The following is a 15230-nucleotide window of genomic DNA, read 5'->3' as shown; positions in this document are numbered from 1 at the left end:
TGAGGAAATTTGTTTGCATAGCAATCAAGTAGGCATTTCAACATACATACGACATACATCATACACACACACAAAAAATAAATAAATAAAAGAAAAAATACAAAGACACATACTACTACACTTAGCCCATAATTCCACATACCCTACACTTATTAACTACCTATTTGATTTAAGCAATACCAGACCAGCTGAGTATCCTATACCTATGTAACTTAGCTATTTAAAAGCTTAATTGCTTGAGGCACAAATGAAGACTTTGATCTATTTTTAGTGAATAGAGGGAGGCAGTACCGTCGCCTAGAAGGCAGTAGTTCGAATGAAGAGGCAAGAGGGTGCCTCTTGTCTCCCACAATGGTTTTTGCCTTGTTCATTACTCTTTCCCTGTAAATGCATTCCACACTTGGTAACGTGATCCCTAATAGTTTACTGGCCAGTGTTACTGTTTTCCTTACAGACTTCTTCTGTGCCTCAGTAGCATTTCCAAACCAGCAGATGATGCAGAAGGCCAACACACTTTCAATAAAAGAAGAATAAAACATCTGAAGCATTTTGTTGTGAACATTAAAAGATGACAATTTCTTTAAAAAGTACATTCTTTGTTGAGTCTTAGTACTGATGAGGTCAGACCACAGATCCCATTTAAGCTTATGGTCAATCACTATGCCAAGATATTTATAATTTGTAACCGATTGTATAGCCTCCCCGTTAATAAAAGTTAAATTTGATGATTGTGTCATTCTAAAATCAATGGACATTTCTTTTGTTTTTGTGGTGTTTAGAAGGAGGCTTGACTTTTCACACCAATTTAAGAAATAGTCAAGAACTGGCCCATGATCCTCCTCATCATCATACAGTAGACTCAACAAAGCAGTATCGTCTGCATACTTAATAAGGTGCCTGTTTGGTAAAGTGCTGGTACAAGAATTCGTATATAAAATAAACAATAAAGGAGATAAAACACATCCCTGAGGAGAGCCTGTGCAAGTAGACATCTTGACCGAGAGAGAAGTTCCTGTCCTGACCTGCTGGATTCTACAACTAAGAAAATCAACAATCCAAAGAATCAAGCCAGGTTCAAGTGAAAATTCTGAGGCCAGTCTATCCGCCAAAATACTGGGCTGGATAGTATTAAAGGCCGAGGAAAAGTCCACAAATAAAATCTTAGCGTGGGTCTTTGGTTTCTCAAGGTGAGTGTGCAATAAGTGCAATAGTGTCCCAATGGCATCTTCAACTCCCCTGGAGGCCTGATAGGCGAATTGCAAGGGGTCCAAGAGATGCTGAGTTTCAGATACAATGTACCTCTTTACTAACTGCTCGAAGCACTTCATGACCAGCGACGTTAGTGCAATTGGTCGATAGTCATTTGGTCCAGTGGGTCGCTGAGTTTTTGGCACTGGTATAATTATGGATGTTTTCCATAGTGTTGGGACCTTGTGAAGGTTAAAAGAAGATCTAAAAAGGTCAGTGAACACTGGTGCTAGCTGTTCAGCACAATGTTTTATGACCCTTCCACATATGTTGTCTGGTCCTGAGCTTTTCCGAGAATTACATTTCCTAAAAAGCTGAAGGACTTCTGATTCCTTGATGGTGAAGTTAGATGAGAGAGGGAGACAAGGGAGTGGAAGGGGTAACCCAGTGGTTGCTTCCATACTATTTCCCCTCTCGAAACGACAAAAGAATGTATTTAGCTGGTTTGCCAGATCAGGTTCATCACTCTGCAAAACCAGTGGAGAATTTCCCCTGCCCTTGTGTGGAACATTGGTCATAATTTTAATTCCTTGCCATGCCTCTCTAGGATTACCAGATGCCAGAGTGGCCTCTATCTTTTGTTTATAGCTATACTTATCCAGCTGTATTTGTCGTTTAATCTGCCTCTGTGAGTCCCTTCTCGCTGTTTCATCCTGATTTCTAAAAGCTTTTTTCTTTTGAATTATAAGATTCTTTAGTTTGTTTGACACCCATGGCTTGTCATTAGGAAATACTTTAAAAGACTTAGTAGGTATCACAGAATCTACACAAAAGTTAATATAATCAGACACTGCTACAACATGATCATTAATATCAGGGCTCTTAAAGACATCCCATGCTGTACAGTCAAAACACCCCTGCAGAGCCATAATGCTGTCATTGTTCCACACTTTGACAGACCTTTTTTGAGGCTTCTCCCTCTCCAGTAACCTCTTATAGACAGGCCGAAGATGAACCACAGTGTGATCAGATGCCCCTAGTGGTGGTAGCTGGGATGCTGTGTAGGCGTCTTTGACGGTTCCATAACACATGTCTAAAGACTTATTTTTCCTAGTAAAACACTTAACATACTGATAGTATGTGCGTAGATGTTTTTTAAGGGAACATGTCATGGCAGTAGAGGCGCGCAGATGTCATGGCAGTAGAGGCGCGCGCAAATAACGATCAATCCCACACACTTTGAAGGGGTACTACTGCAGTGGAAACGCAAAGCGAGCCGAACTGTTCCGCGCCGAGTCGAAGCGTACTGGGCCGAACCGTACCGTACTATGCAGTGGAAAAGCGCCTTTGGACATGCTTCAATAGCTGACGCTTTAGGCGCCCTTTAGCGTCAGTTAGACGACGCCCTAGGATCGCGTGTACCCAACCCCCACCCCACACCTAAACCTAACCGCGTCCTCTAACTGACGCTTTCTTTTAGCGTCAGTTAGATGACGCCGTAGGATCACGTCATGTAAGTGACGCTAAAGGGCGCCTAAAACGTCAAATATTGAAGCATGGTCAAAGGTGACGCCCTGCGATAGCTGATCTAAGATCTAAGATCAAGGAGCCAGAATCAGAAGCTAATAATAAGTCATTGACGACTTTAACCAAGGCTGTTTCATGCATTTTCCTAAACCCAGATTGAGGGGGCTCGAAAAAATTATTAATCATTAAATGATTGCGCAATTGAGACGTAACAACACCCTCTAAAATTGTAGACATAAACGGAAGATGTGAAATTGGACAAAAGTTGCAAAAACTGTTTTAAAAAAATCACTGTTTTGTTTTTTTTAATATGTGACAGCAGTTGTATGTGCTGCTGGCACAATCAGTAGACGAAGAGTCACAGTTAGAACAGGGCACAAATAACCCAGCCCATTCTCACCCCCAAGGCGTCACTTAACTGACGCCTTGGGAAGCATTTGGACATGCTTCAATATCTGACGCTTTAGGCGCCCTTTAGCGTCAGTTAGATGACGCCCTAGGATTGCGTGCACCCTACCCCCACCCCACACCTAAACCTAACCGCGTCCTCTAACTGACGCTTTCCTTTAGCGTCAGTTAGATAACGCCGTAGGATCGCGTCATGTAAGTGACGCTAAAGGGCGCCTAAAACGTCAAATATTGAAGCATGGTCAAAGGTGACGCCTTGGGGTGAGAATGCGTTGAATAACCGAGACAAGATTTAAATAAATTAAAAGACAAGTAACATAATTCTTTTATTTATTTTTATTAAGTGAAAGCAATGTATTTTATTCTAGTATTCCCATTTAAAAGTATTTTAAACAAAAGCTGTAAAAGAGTGAAGTATACAATACTGCAATCAGGCTTCTTTTCATTGTTAAACTGTCTGTCTTATTTTAAGGGGTTTTATGACAGCTGATATTGTTTCTGATTCGGGATTTGCTTGATAAGATTATTTTAACTTTATGCAAGCTACTGTATATCATAGAAGATCTTAATGGACCCAGATCCTCCCTGAAAATAACCAAGGAGGCAATACAGACAAATAAATTATATTACATATAAACAAACCAAAACTGGAAATAGCAGCAGGGAGTAGCCAAAAATAAGAAAATGAGATGCTATTACAATCACTTAATGTTCTTCCTAATCCACGGAAGGAAGGCAGATATTTTTATGTAGAGTCCGGGATACTTCTTGGATGTACAGCTTTCAGGATCGGTGTATGCAGCCATTCCTTGAAGTTTAGAGTCACAAAGAAGAGGACTGCCAGAATCACCCTAGAATGAAACAGATGAAAGACTCAAATGTATTCTGCCACTATGTGAATTCTTTGTTAATCATCTAGTGACTTTTCAGTAGGCCTACCTGACAAAAAGCATGTTTCCCATCTGAAACACTACAGATCATTCTCTCAGAGTTGAAGTATTGCTGCCAGCTTTCTTTACATTTTGAGTTCTCCTGCAGTATAAGAGTGACTTCCCGCATCACATTCGATCCCACTACTCCTTTGGGAGTTGTTAACCCCCAACCAGCAATTGAGCATTTAACATTAGCTGGTGTTGTTTCTTTTTTCTTAGGAAGAGGCATAACTTTCACAAATCTATTCACCTTGGCTTTGTTCTTCAGCTACAAATAACAAAAAAATAAATAATTTAAAGAGAGCAAGCAAAGCGCATAATATAGTCACAAAGGTGAAAAAAAAATACCTTTAGTAACATGATATCATAGCTGATGTCCTCAGTATTATCAGATTGATACTTAGGATGTTGGATGTATTTTAACACTTTGATTCTCTGCTGGCTTTTCTCATCCTGGTGGATGTTGTGAGCTCCCAGAACAACCTCAAAGTTGCCCCGACCAGCACTGCGGCTGCAGAAGAAATGTAAAAACAAGTGTAAACCTTGAAGCATTTAGATAACTAAAACACAAATTTATAGATAAACTAAAAGTCTTGAGGCTATAACTTTTTGAAAAGCATCATAAATAATCCTTCACACGCATCCTAGCACATACTTCCAACAGTGGGCCGTTGTCAGAACATAATCCTCTCGGATCAGCATCCCTCCGCATGTGTGATGTTTATTTTCAAGCTGAATAGATGCCATGTATGGTCTGGAATGAGGTTTAGAAACTTTTCCACCAATAATACCACTCTCCATCCCACCTGTGATATAAACAGAAGTAAAATTCCTTTACCAGACTAGGGAGGTATTGAATTGAATCGTTTCTACAATTTGCATTCTATTTATATTTCAAATTTATTTTAATATATTTTTAATTTTCAAAATATTTGAGTTTTCAGATGCTATGCTCTTGTAAAAGGATGCACAATGTGAATTCAGGAAGAAAGGAATGAATAATATATTACCCGCCAAAGAGATACCAAGGAGAAGAAGAACAGCGTAAAAAACCATGGTGCAACAGCCTGTGGTAACGCATTCGTGTGCATATGCTATCATACACTCAGACCCACTCACTACCCTCACTAGTTGTATCTCCTCCCCCTTACCTCAAACCACAAAATGTGTGTACAAAATCGCAAGCCCCCATTACTTAGGAATCATTACCAAATTTGAGTTACAGAGTATAAATACTCTACTCACTTAAGTGTACTGTTTTAAGAAATTAAATACAATAAAAAGTAAATTGTAAAAAAAAATCCAAATCTCATGTTTGTTCAAATTATTCGTTGGTTTATTATAGTGTTGGTGTCCAACACTATCTCACGACCAATTCGTACGAATTCGACGCATGATTAAAAAGTGGCTAATTCGTACTAATTCGTACGACCTCACTCGTACTAATTCGTACGATTTGTCTAAACCCACGTGATGGTTATGTTTAGGGGCGGGGTAAGGGGTAGGTCATTCGTACGAATTCATACGAATTGGCCAATTCGTAAAATATGTACGATTTAGCAAAATCGTATTAATTCGTACGAGTGAGGTCGTATGAATTGTTACGAATTAGCCACTTTTTAATCATTCGTCGAATTCGTACGACTTGGTCGTGAGATCGGGTTGTGGTGTCATATAGAGATCCCACACTGACTGACTCAGTACATAGTATTTTTATTCAGTCAATGACTGGACATTGGTTGTGGCAAGCATAAAACATCAATGTGTGACATTAAAGTTACTGGCTGAAAAACAAACAAAACAGGTCAAAAAGAAACAATTTTATAATAGAGGACATATTTCTAAAAAAAATGGGATAGTCTCTAGCACTACGACCCTAGAATCAAAAAAATGTATAGTATATATATCAACAATGAACAATGTTCCATAGCTTCCTGTGAACCAAAGTTCGACAGCTGATTTTGTTTCTGGTTTAGGATTTGCTTGATAAGATTATTTTAACTTTATTCATACAGTATGCAAGCTACTGTATAGAGGATCTTTGTGGACCCGGATCCTTCCTGAAAATAACCAAGGAGGCAATACAGAAAAATAAATGAAACAAAACAAAACTGGAAATGGCAGCAGGGAGTAGCCAAAAATGAGAAAATTTGATGCTGTTACAATCGCTTAATGTTCTTCAAAATCCACGGAAGGAAGGCAGATATTTTCATGTAGACCTCAGGATACTTCTTGGATGTACAGTTAGCAGGATCTGTGTATGCAGCCATTCCTTGAAGTTTAGAGTCACAAAAAAGAGGACTGCCAGAATCACCCTAGAATGAAACAGATGAAAGACTCAAATGTATTCTGCCACAATGTGAATTCTTTGTTAATCATCTAGTGGCGTTTCAGTACCTGACAGAAAGCCCTTTTCCCATTTGAGATACTACAGATCATTTTCTCAGAGTTGAAATAGTTACGCCACCTATTTTTACATTCAAAGCTGAACTGCAATTTGAGGCTGACTTCCAGCAGAACCGTTGATGCTTCTCCTCCGGGTTTTTCCATACCCCAGCCAGCAATGGAGCATTCCACGCGGGCAGGAATATCTTCATTGTTCTCAGGTAGTTCGATAACATCCACAAACTCATTCAGCACAGCCTTGGTCTTCAACTGTAACATATCAATCAGTGAATACCAGAATACAAAAATTCACTCAAAAGAACAATCTGAGCACCATCACTACCTTCAGTAACATAATATCATAGGTGAAGTCGTTTCTTGTATAATTGCGATGTGGGATGTACTTCTCAACTTGGATTATCTGCTGGCTCTTCTCATTCTGGCTGATATTGTGAGCTCCCAGAACAACTTCTAAGTAGTTGGTGGTCTTACTGTGAAAATAGTTTAATAAGGTATTTTAAAGCATAATGTCAGTACATTGATACAAACAAATTAAAGGGTAAACTATTCCTAACTTTTTAAAATCAGTTTAATAATCTTAACTGTCTTTGAATACATATTACCCAGTGGATACTTACTCCAAACAGTGGGCTGATGTCAGCACATAATCATCCTTAATCAGCATCCCTCCACACTTATGTTGTCTTTTATACTGGAGAGACACCATGTAAGGTCTGGAATGAGGTTTAACCTCTCTTCCTCCAACGATACGACTCTCTAACCCTCCTGTGATAATGAGACAAGAGGATGTCATGGGAACTTTAGAGTTAAAACTTTAGTTTAGTTTAACTTGAAAATGACAAATTACAGAAGTAAAATGGTTATCAGTTTATTATTATTGATGTATTTCTCCAAATATTTCACAATGATTTAAACTGTTTGAAAGCCATTGGTACAAAAATGTGGATACATAAGTCTAAAAAACTAATTGGATCTCTTTAAAATATTGTGAAGTGAATGTCTTACCGGACAGAGAAAAAACAGAAAGCAGGATACAGACACTGAGCAGCATGATGTATAAATGTGCTGATACAGGAATGGAACATGAATGGCATTTGACCCTCAGCGTTGCCTTTGTACTGTCTGATGGTGGCTATATTATTCTCGGTTGCATATGAAAGTATACAACGGAAAGGGGTAGGGGAAAGTTCTGACACAGTCAGTTCTCAGGTAAAAAAGTACCGTGAACCACACTTAAAGGGGCAGTTCAAAAAAAAATGAAGGTTCTCATCATTTATTTACCCTAATGTTGTTCCTAACCTGTATTAATTTACTGTACTTTCTTCTGTAGAACACAAAAGATGATATTTTGAAGAATGTTGGTAACCAAGCAGTTTTAGTGAACATTGACTACCATTATATGGACAAAAAAAACACTTGTTTTTTTTTTTTTCAAAGTATGTTCTTTCATGTTCCACAGAAGAAAGTCATACAGGTATGGAACAGCGTGAGTAAATGATGAAAGAATTTTCACTTTTGGGTGGACTATCCCTTTAAGGATAATGCAAAAAAATATAATGCTCACATTAATGCAAAAGAGCTTTGAGAAGATTCCTATTCATCACTGTGTAGTATAAAACCTCCCACTAGCTTAGTTGTGATTTGACATGAATGGGTTTGATGATATTTTCTGTGGCATATGTGATGGCCATCAACTAACATCCCACAAACTGCCACAAACACATTCATACTCTGAGTAAGTTTGACCATATAGTCTATTCACTATTTCTATTCTTATTTGAGTGTGACCACAGTTTCCATCCATTTTTTTTTTTTCGAATATGACAGGTTTATACAGGTTTTGTTCCAGTTGCAATAAGAATCATGGGGGTTATAATGGAACGTCACCTCCCACCCTAAAATATCAACATACAGTAAAACACAATTACTAATAAATATTATTGATATTTATTGAACTTTTCATGAACACAAATGATACAAATTGAAGAGACTGTTTATGCCCCACTTGAAGGCCACATATCATCATAGACAAATTCTCTAAGACACAGTGATATTGTTTCAAACTTTATGAATGTAGTTGTCCACTTTCTGCAGTGTAAAGATACTACAATTGTAAATATTGTAAACAGCTCATATTTATCCACTTTCCTTCTTCTTGGTCTTTACAAAGGGTTGGTGCAGTACATCATAAAGCCTTCTTGCCTAAATGAATCACAATCAGGAAAAGTGATTAAGACACATACCCTCGGATTGGTTAAAAGAGTCAAATGCAGTTATTTTTGAAAAAAAAAATAAAAATAAATAGTTTGCGTCAAAGTACGATGCAACGTTACATATAAAGCCAACAGTTCAAAATATGATATCAAAGTGTCTCTACACACCTTCTGTGGACCGAGTCCTGGGCACAAAACTAGTTCCTCCTTAGAAGCCTTAATGATGCCCTCCAGAGACTAAAGAGGTACAATACCATCATTAAAGAACATAAAAGTATTTTAAGATCACTAATTTAAAATAGGCAAAGGTTTTTATGTACATTACCATCCAAAAGAGGTCTGTAAGGTTTTTAATATTCTTGAAAGAAATCTCTTAAGTGTCACATGATCCTTCAGTAATCATTCTAATATGCTGATTTGCTGCTCAAGAAACATTTCTTATTATTATCAGTGTTAAAAATAGTTGTGCCGCTTAATATTTGTATTTAATAATTCTTAATAGTACTTCTTTGAAATCAATTTTATGCATCCTTGCTGAATAAAACTAATAATTTCTTTCTGAAAAAAAATATCTTTTGAATGGTAGTGTAAGTAATAATAAGATGTGCAACATTTAAAGGAAAAGTATTCCTTACAGAAAAAGTAGACAGCAGAGTCATGGCATCTGTCTTATTGACAGACTTTACGGTGGTTAAACAATCTGTAACCTGTCAAATAAAAAGAAAGTGCCTTTATAGAAATTATGCCATAGGTGCTTGATTAAATAAAACCATACATAATACTTTCAGATGTATACAAAGATTTTTGGGCTCTAACCTGGGACAGGTAATTTTTCTCCACTTGTTCTTTCAGAAGATCTGCAGGTTTCTTCTCGTAGGATTTAAATGTCTCAAGGTACCGACCTGCTTCTTCAGGACTTGCACATACAAACAGGTAAGTTTAGTTAACAACTAATATTTACACAAGCCACAAAGGAAATTCCCCTTCAGCTTGATTATTAATAACTATACCCTTACCTCCAGGCCAAAATGAGGGTACAGTCAGCCATGATGCATATTCGAGCAAGCTCTTTCAGAGCATGATGAGGGTCTTTCTGATAAATGAGGAACACAGAAATGGGACATGAACATCAGCAGTCTCAAACTGAAAAAAAACAGGCACTTAGAAGATATTTATTACCGGCCATCGATTTTAGAGATTTAAATAACACGTATGAGAAAGGACAAAGAAATGTGAGTGAAACAGACAGACTCACCACATCGACCTGGACGAGCAACACTCTGAGGGTAAAAGTCTGTCCCAGCTGTTTCAGACGCTCATGGATGTAGTTTGGGTTCAGATTATGGTAACGCACACTGTGGTCATGAGAGAGAGAGAAAGAGAAACTAAAACATCCCATATAGTACTTGTATGTTTGGTTAATATAAACACTATTAAAAAGTGAATGTCTATTTGGCATTTGTAATTCAGTCAAATGAAATCACTGGTTAAGGTACTGAAAACTTCTGCATTGATTAAACACAAAAAGCATAATCTTGCCATATACAGGTACATCAAATTAAAAATACAAAATGCATTTGTTGCAACATATTCTATATTGTGTATTGTCACACCAATTAGCCACAACATGTTTACTTCCTGTAATTCTCAGTAATTTTCTTTGCAAAGAGAGATGATGATGTGGTTTCACACCTGACTAAGTGAGAGAGGACATTTTCACATAACACTTACAAGATGAGTTTAAAGTGCACATACACTTGCAGGAAACCATGTTTCTATAATTTGCCACTCGATTGGCCATTATAAATTAAGTATTATGAAATATGATCTAAGATTTCTTGGCAAGAAAAGATCTGCACAGACGTTCAGTAATTGGTTTGATAACAAAAGCCACACTTCTCACACACACAGAAAAAACAACATTTTGAAGTAGTACTTTGTCTTAGATAAATGTTAAACTAAGCAAATAAAGGATAGAGCAGAGCTGGCAAGATTTATTAAAGTGGCATTTTCATAAACTTAAAGAGGACCTATTATATTTCTTTACATTTTCAACTTTCTCTAGTCTGTAATATAAATTTCTTTAGTCTCAAAAAGGAGTTATTCTCTATACCAGTAAGCACTGTTTCTGAACTCCTTGAAACGCTTCCAATGTAGTCTTCTTGACTATATATATCCTCACTATTCACTATATTCATCATTTAAATAATTTGAATAGATTTAATTAAATAATAACCAAAACACACTTGAAACGGTCACTCGAATCACAAAACACGAGTCCAGTCAGAGCCCATTGTGCTTTTTTGGAACGAGGGGCTTCATAGAGACAGGAACTAAAGAGTGTTACAACAACGTAAAAATATGTAAAAAAAAAAAAAAAAAAGACGACAACAACAACATTCTGTTAAGGCCCCAAAGCAAAATCAAAGGCATAATATGGCCTCTTTAAATATGCAAATCTGGTGCAGGTTTTGAGATCAAACAAATATAAATGTACTTTCTTTCCCCCATGATTGAGTGCAATAAAATCCAACAAGACGTGAGCAATTGGGCTCAAGTGTGCACAAAGAAAACAGTGACAGCACTGCTTCCACATTTATCTCCGTCGGTGTCCGGCTGAAGCTTCTAGCTTTTCAATATGTACATTTAGATTCCTATTTTGAAGAAGAAACATTGGCAACTGTAAAATTAGAAATAATCTTACTGTGGGTACTTTAACCAACCTGAGAAAAAGAGCACACGTTGTCCGTCCCAAAACATAGTCTGGCACCACTTCTCCAAACTCCCAAGGAACATTTCTCACAAACTTTAGGATGGGGTTGCCTCTCTGTATACAGATTAAAAACATATCTTAATCAAGTTCTACATTTAATTGTTATATTTAAATATTTGTTATATTAAAAAATCAATTAAAGTTGCATTTGATTTGATTTACACTGCCGGTTAAAAGTCAGTAAGATTTTTTATGTTCTTGAAGTCTCTTATGCTCACCAAGGCTGCATTTACAACAGTAAAACAGTAATATTGTGAAATATTATTACAATTTAAAATAAAGCTTTTGAAGCATTACTCCAGTGTCACATGATCCTTCAGAAATCATTCTAATATGCTGATTTGCTGCTCAAGAAACAATTATGATTATTATCAATGTTTAAAAAAGTGTATTTCACAATATTCATAGTTTTACTGTATGTTTGATTAAATACATATAGCTTCGATTAGCATAAGAGATATTTTGTACTGACAACATGAAGTCGATTTATTATATGCTGCTACTCCACACAAGAGTATTTCTAATTAGTACTATACATTTCTTTATATGTAAGAATAAAGAAGGAATTTCTTTGTAAGAAAAATACTGAGCGTTCCTTTTAAAGATAGGAAAATGATAGATAATGAACATATGTAATACAGACCTGTCGAGGACTGACAATAATACTGTTCCCAGATCCTAAGAGATGAGGAGGAATGATACGATTCTCCAAACTCTGACCCTCCTCTTTTGTCTGATCTTCCTCTGCTGGCCCCTGCTGTTCAGTCTCGGGTTTTCCTGAGTCTGTGAATGACGTAGTAACTGAGGCGCTTCCACCTGTGTTTACACTGCTTTGTCCTGCAGCATCGTTCCTACATTGGGCAGCAGAAATTTGTTTCTCTGATCCATGAGCTGCTCCCTGAAGCCCCTTGTTTTTGCTCTGAACAACAAACTCAGCATAGGACAGTGGTTGGCCAGGAGCTGGAACAGTTGAAGCCTCTACTTGACCATCTTTGGTCTTGAACAACGATGCTACCTGTGAGAATAAAAGGAACCAGGATACTTGTATCATTTCAGAGACAATACCATCTGAATAATTTAATGTAATCTTAAAGGTGCCATATATTTGTGGCATCATTTCCATCACACACACACACACACACACACACACACACACACACACACACACAAAACATTTCCACAATCCACAAGTTACTGTTGCCTATTTGTTTCCTATGGAGACAACTGTGTCAGTCAAAAACATGCTTGATATCAAAAAAGAGATAGAGATTTGTGAAAGGAAAAAAAAAACTAAACATTCTAGTAGGAAAATTAAGTCAAAATAACGAGGGGCGTTTTTAAAAAAAAATAATACATTAGGGCCTCCTTGTGTAATGCGAGGATCCTCCAACTTTTATGATCCACTGACTGAGGAAAATGGTCACGTGTTTAGAAAGGATAAATATGGGGGTAAGTAAATTATGATACAACTGTAATTTTGAGGGTAATGAGGGTAACTGTAATTTTATAAGTTCTGTCTTCAGTGTTGCACTAACTGATCGTTAGACTGTTGCAGTCATCAACACGCAACACCTTGTTATGGACAAACCATTAGGGGACAAACTTGCAGAGAGAGTGTGAAAGTATCTCATCAAGTTGGTAACGTTAGATCGTGCTTCTTGTTTAGTGACGAGTGTCTTAACTTACCTGGTTTAATGTGGTGATAGTTCATGAATGGAACTTTGGTTTGAACCTCCATCCTCACAGAGACCTCTGATACAACACACCATACTAAAACAATCATAGTAAGGAAACAAAACCCACCGGACTTCTTTCTTTTGTGAACGCAGAGTCGTCCAAATTGATATTGAATTTCTTTTTTTCCATTTATAAATTATCAGTGACTGCACAAACCATAGAAACCATACTATGAAAACATACTAGCCCATCTTCCGCCATCGCAGAGAAACAAACCAGTGTCAGACAAATGTATTAAACACAGAAACATCGATCGATACCGAGACGCTACTGGTACTATCCGACAGATGGCGCCCAAACCCGGAATTTATTACATTTGCTCACATTATCCAAAAGATGTCGACATTTCAAAAGATTTTAATACTTTTCAGGATGCTTTTCACACACGGGGTCTCAAATGTAGCCTACCGATTTGTAATGTTGTTCAAAAATATATTTAGCCTATTAATATTTTAAACAATATCGTTCCGCCGTTTTAAACATTTTTGATATGGTATTGCCTTTATATCAATACGGTCATTTAGTCACTTGTTAGACTGAAGCTTGCGACGTCATTGTTTCACCCAAATAATACCATTTTATTTGACATTTTATTTTTATACTAGGCTATTACTAATTTTACAAATGTTTCAACATATTTAAGCCCTATGTTTTAAATAAAGACACTGACAGAAATTAGACTGTATTAAACCCGTACAGATATAGACTTTGTGACTATAGACTACTTACACGTGACAGCTAGCCCCAGTGACTCTATGATTGGCAGTTGGCACTTTCTTGTCGTTTAATATAAAAATGTTCATTATGGACATTGACTAAAGTCTCATTCATGATTTATTTTTTTATTTTTTCATCTCATCTCAGTCCTCAGAACATCATGTTCAATGTTTTTTGTAATGTTAGAGGTTATCCAATTAAGAAACCCAAAGTCTGACAGACATCTGTGTATTTCCCATTTAACCCTGTTTGTGTGTGTATGTGGATGGCGTTTCGGGACGTCCTGCCACTGTGCCATAGCATCATGGGTCCCACAGACAGATGGTGCCAGCTTCTTTCTGAAGACATGTTCATGCCCTCCAAGAGATGTGATGTATTCACACAATACACACAAACCTTTGGCATTACACCAATGTATGTCAGTCACCTTTCAGGACATATAAGACAAGATCATAAATTGAAAGTATGCATGTGCATAGACGCACAAACACTTTCACATACATATGTGAGCAGCCATGAAAGATTTGTCTAGTTAAGTAGGTTGTGACAAGGACACAGTTAGAGTTTTAAGGTGAGTATATATCCAGCCTGTGGAGCAAAGGACTGTGGGTAAAGACGTCAAGCCAATTAGCTGCTCCATGGGTATAACCTTAAATACGTGTCCTCATATTGAAATCATAATAATTATAATTTCCAGAAAAAGTATTTACTTGATTTTATACAGGATACCCATAACGATGGAAAAGGATTTTATTTTACTTAATTTCATGTATGTGTGTATGTATTTGTGTGTGTGATTTTTTTATTTATTTTTTACATATATTTTAATATATATAAAACCTGTAATAAATTATTACAGGTTATTTATAAGTATATAAATTATTATAACCTGCAATAAATTCTTATATATATATATATATATATATATATATATATATATTAGTGATATTCTATAATTGCCTACTTAAACTATAACTAAATATTTCTAGAATAGAATCTGCTTAATCTTACTTTTGATAACCTAAAAAAAAAGCTAGATTCACCATCTCATTTTAAATTTTAGGGGCATTTTCAGTAACATTTTTCCCTAAAGGACTAGTGTTTGATACACATAAGATGAAAACTTGCTGCTGTCCTGTAAATGTTTTTTTGGGGGAAGAACACAACCAATCACACTCCACACCTCTGTAGACCTGAACTATAGCTCAGTTTGTTATGGCAGGAGATATGTAGGATCTAACCAACACTCATTTTCACATTCTTATTAATTTTCTTGTCCAAAAATAGGAGAGGAGGGATGCAACAGCAAAGTTACAGATGCACTAGTGC

The 15230-nt window shown here is 36.7% G+C and overlaps 3 protein-coding genes across 3 annotated transcripts; all 3 read right to left on the bottom strand.

Annotated features, from left to right (window-relative positions):
- Window positions 1-3436: 3436 nt before the first annotated feature.
- Window positions 3437-5363, bottom strand: LOC120467250 (granzyme B). Its single transcript, XM_039656069.2, has 5 exons — window positions 5066-5363; window positions 4711-4861; window positions 4404-4566; window positions 4063-4323; window positions 3437-3974 (listed from the first exon to the last, which is right to left on the bottom strand). The coding sequence occupies exons 1-5, from the start codon at window positions 5154-5156 to the stop codon at window positions 3825-3827; spliced, it is 816 nt and encodes a 271-aa protein (XP_039512003.1). The 5' UTR covers window positions 5157-5363; the 3' UTR covers window positions 3437-3824.
- A 385-nt stretch (window positions 5364-5748) lies between these two features.
- Window positions 5749-8245, bottom strand: gzm3.4 (granzyme 3, tandem duplicate 4). The gene is made up of 5 exons (XM_039656071.2): window positions 7467-8245; window positions 7079-7226; window positions 6784-6931; window positions 6453-6710; window positions 5749-6370 (listed from the first exon to the last, which is right to left on the bottom strand). Exons 1-5 carry the CDS (start codon window positions 7510-7512, stop codon window positions 6215-6217), a joined length of 756 nt encoding a protein of 251 aa, XP_039512005.1. The 5' UTR covers window positions 7513-8245; the 3' UTR covers window positions 5749-6214.
- Window positions 8246-8385: 140 nt separating this feature from the next.
- On the bottom strand, window positions 8386-13418 carry ercc1 (ERCC excision repair 1, endonuclease non-catalytic subunit). Its single transcript, XM_039656095.2, has 9 exons — window positions 13251-13418; window positions 12091-12462; window positions 11398-11501; window positions 9930-10029; window positions 9691-9767; window positions 9491-9590; window positions 9310-9381; window positions 8843-8911; window positions 8386-8663 (listed from the first exon to the last, which is right to left on the bottom strand). Exons 1-9 carry the CDS (start codon window positions 13311-13313, stop codon window positions 8598-8600), a joined length of 1023 nt encoding a protein of 340 aa, XP_039512029.1. The 5' UTR covers window positions 13314-13418; the 3' UTR covers window positions 8386-8597.
- Window positions 13419-15230: the final 1812 nt, after the last annotated feature.

Source organism: Pimephales promelas, chromosome 7 (assembly GCF_988280905.1).
Source record: "Pimephales promelas chromosome 7, fPimPro1.hap1.1, whole genome shotgun sequence".
Taxonomy (NCBI): Eukaryota; Metazoa; Chordata; class Actinopteri; order Cypriniformes; family Leuciscidae; genus Pimephales; species Pimephales promelas.
Note: the sequence above shows the minus strand (reverse complement) of the source record. Positions and strands in the feature narration are given on the sequence as shown.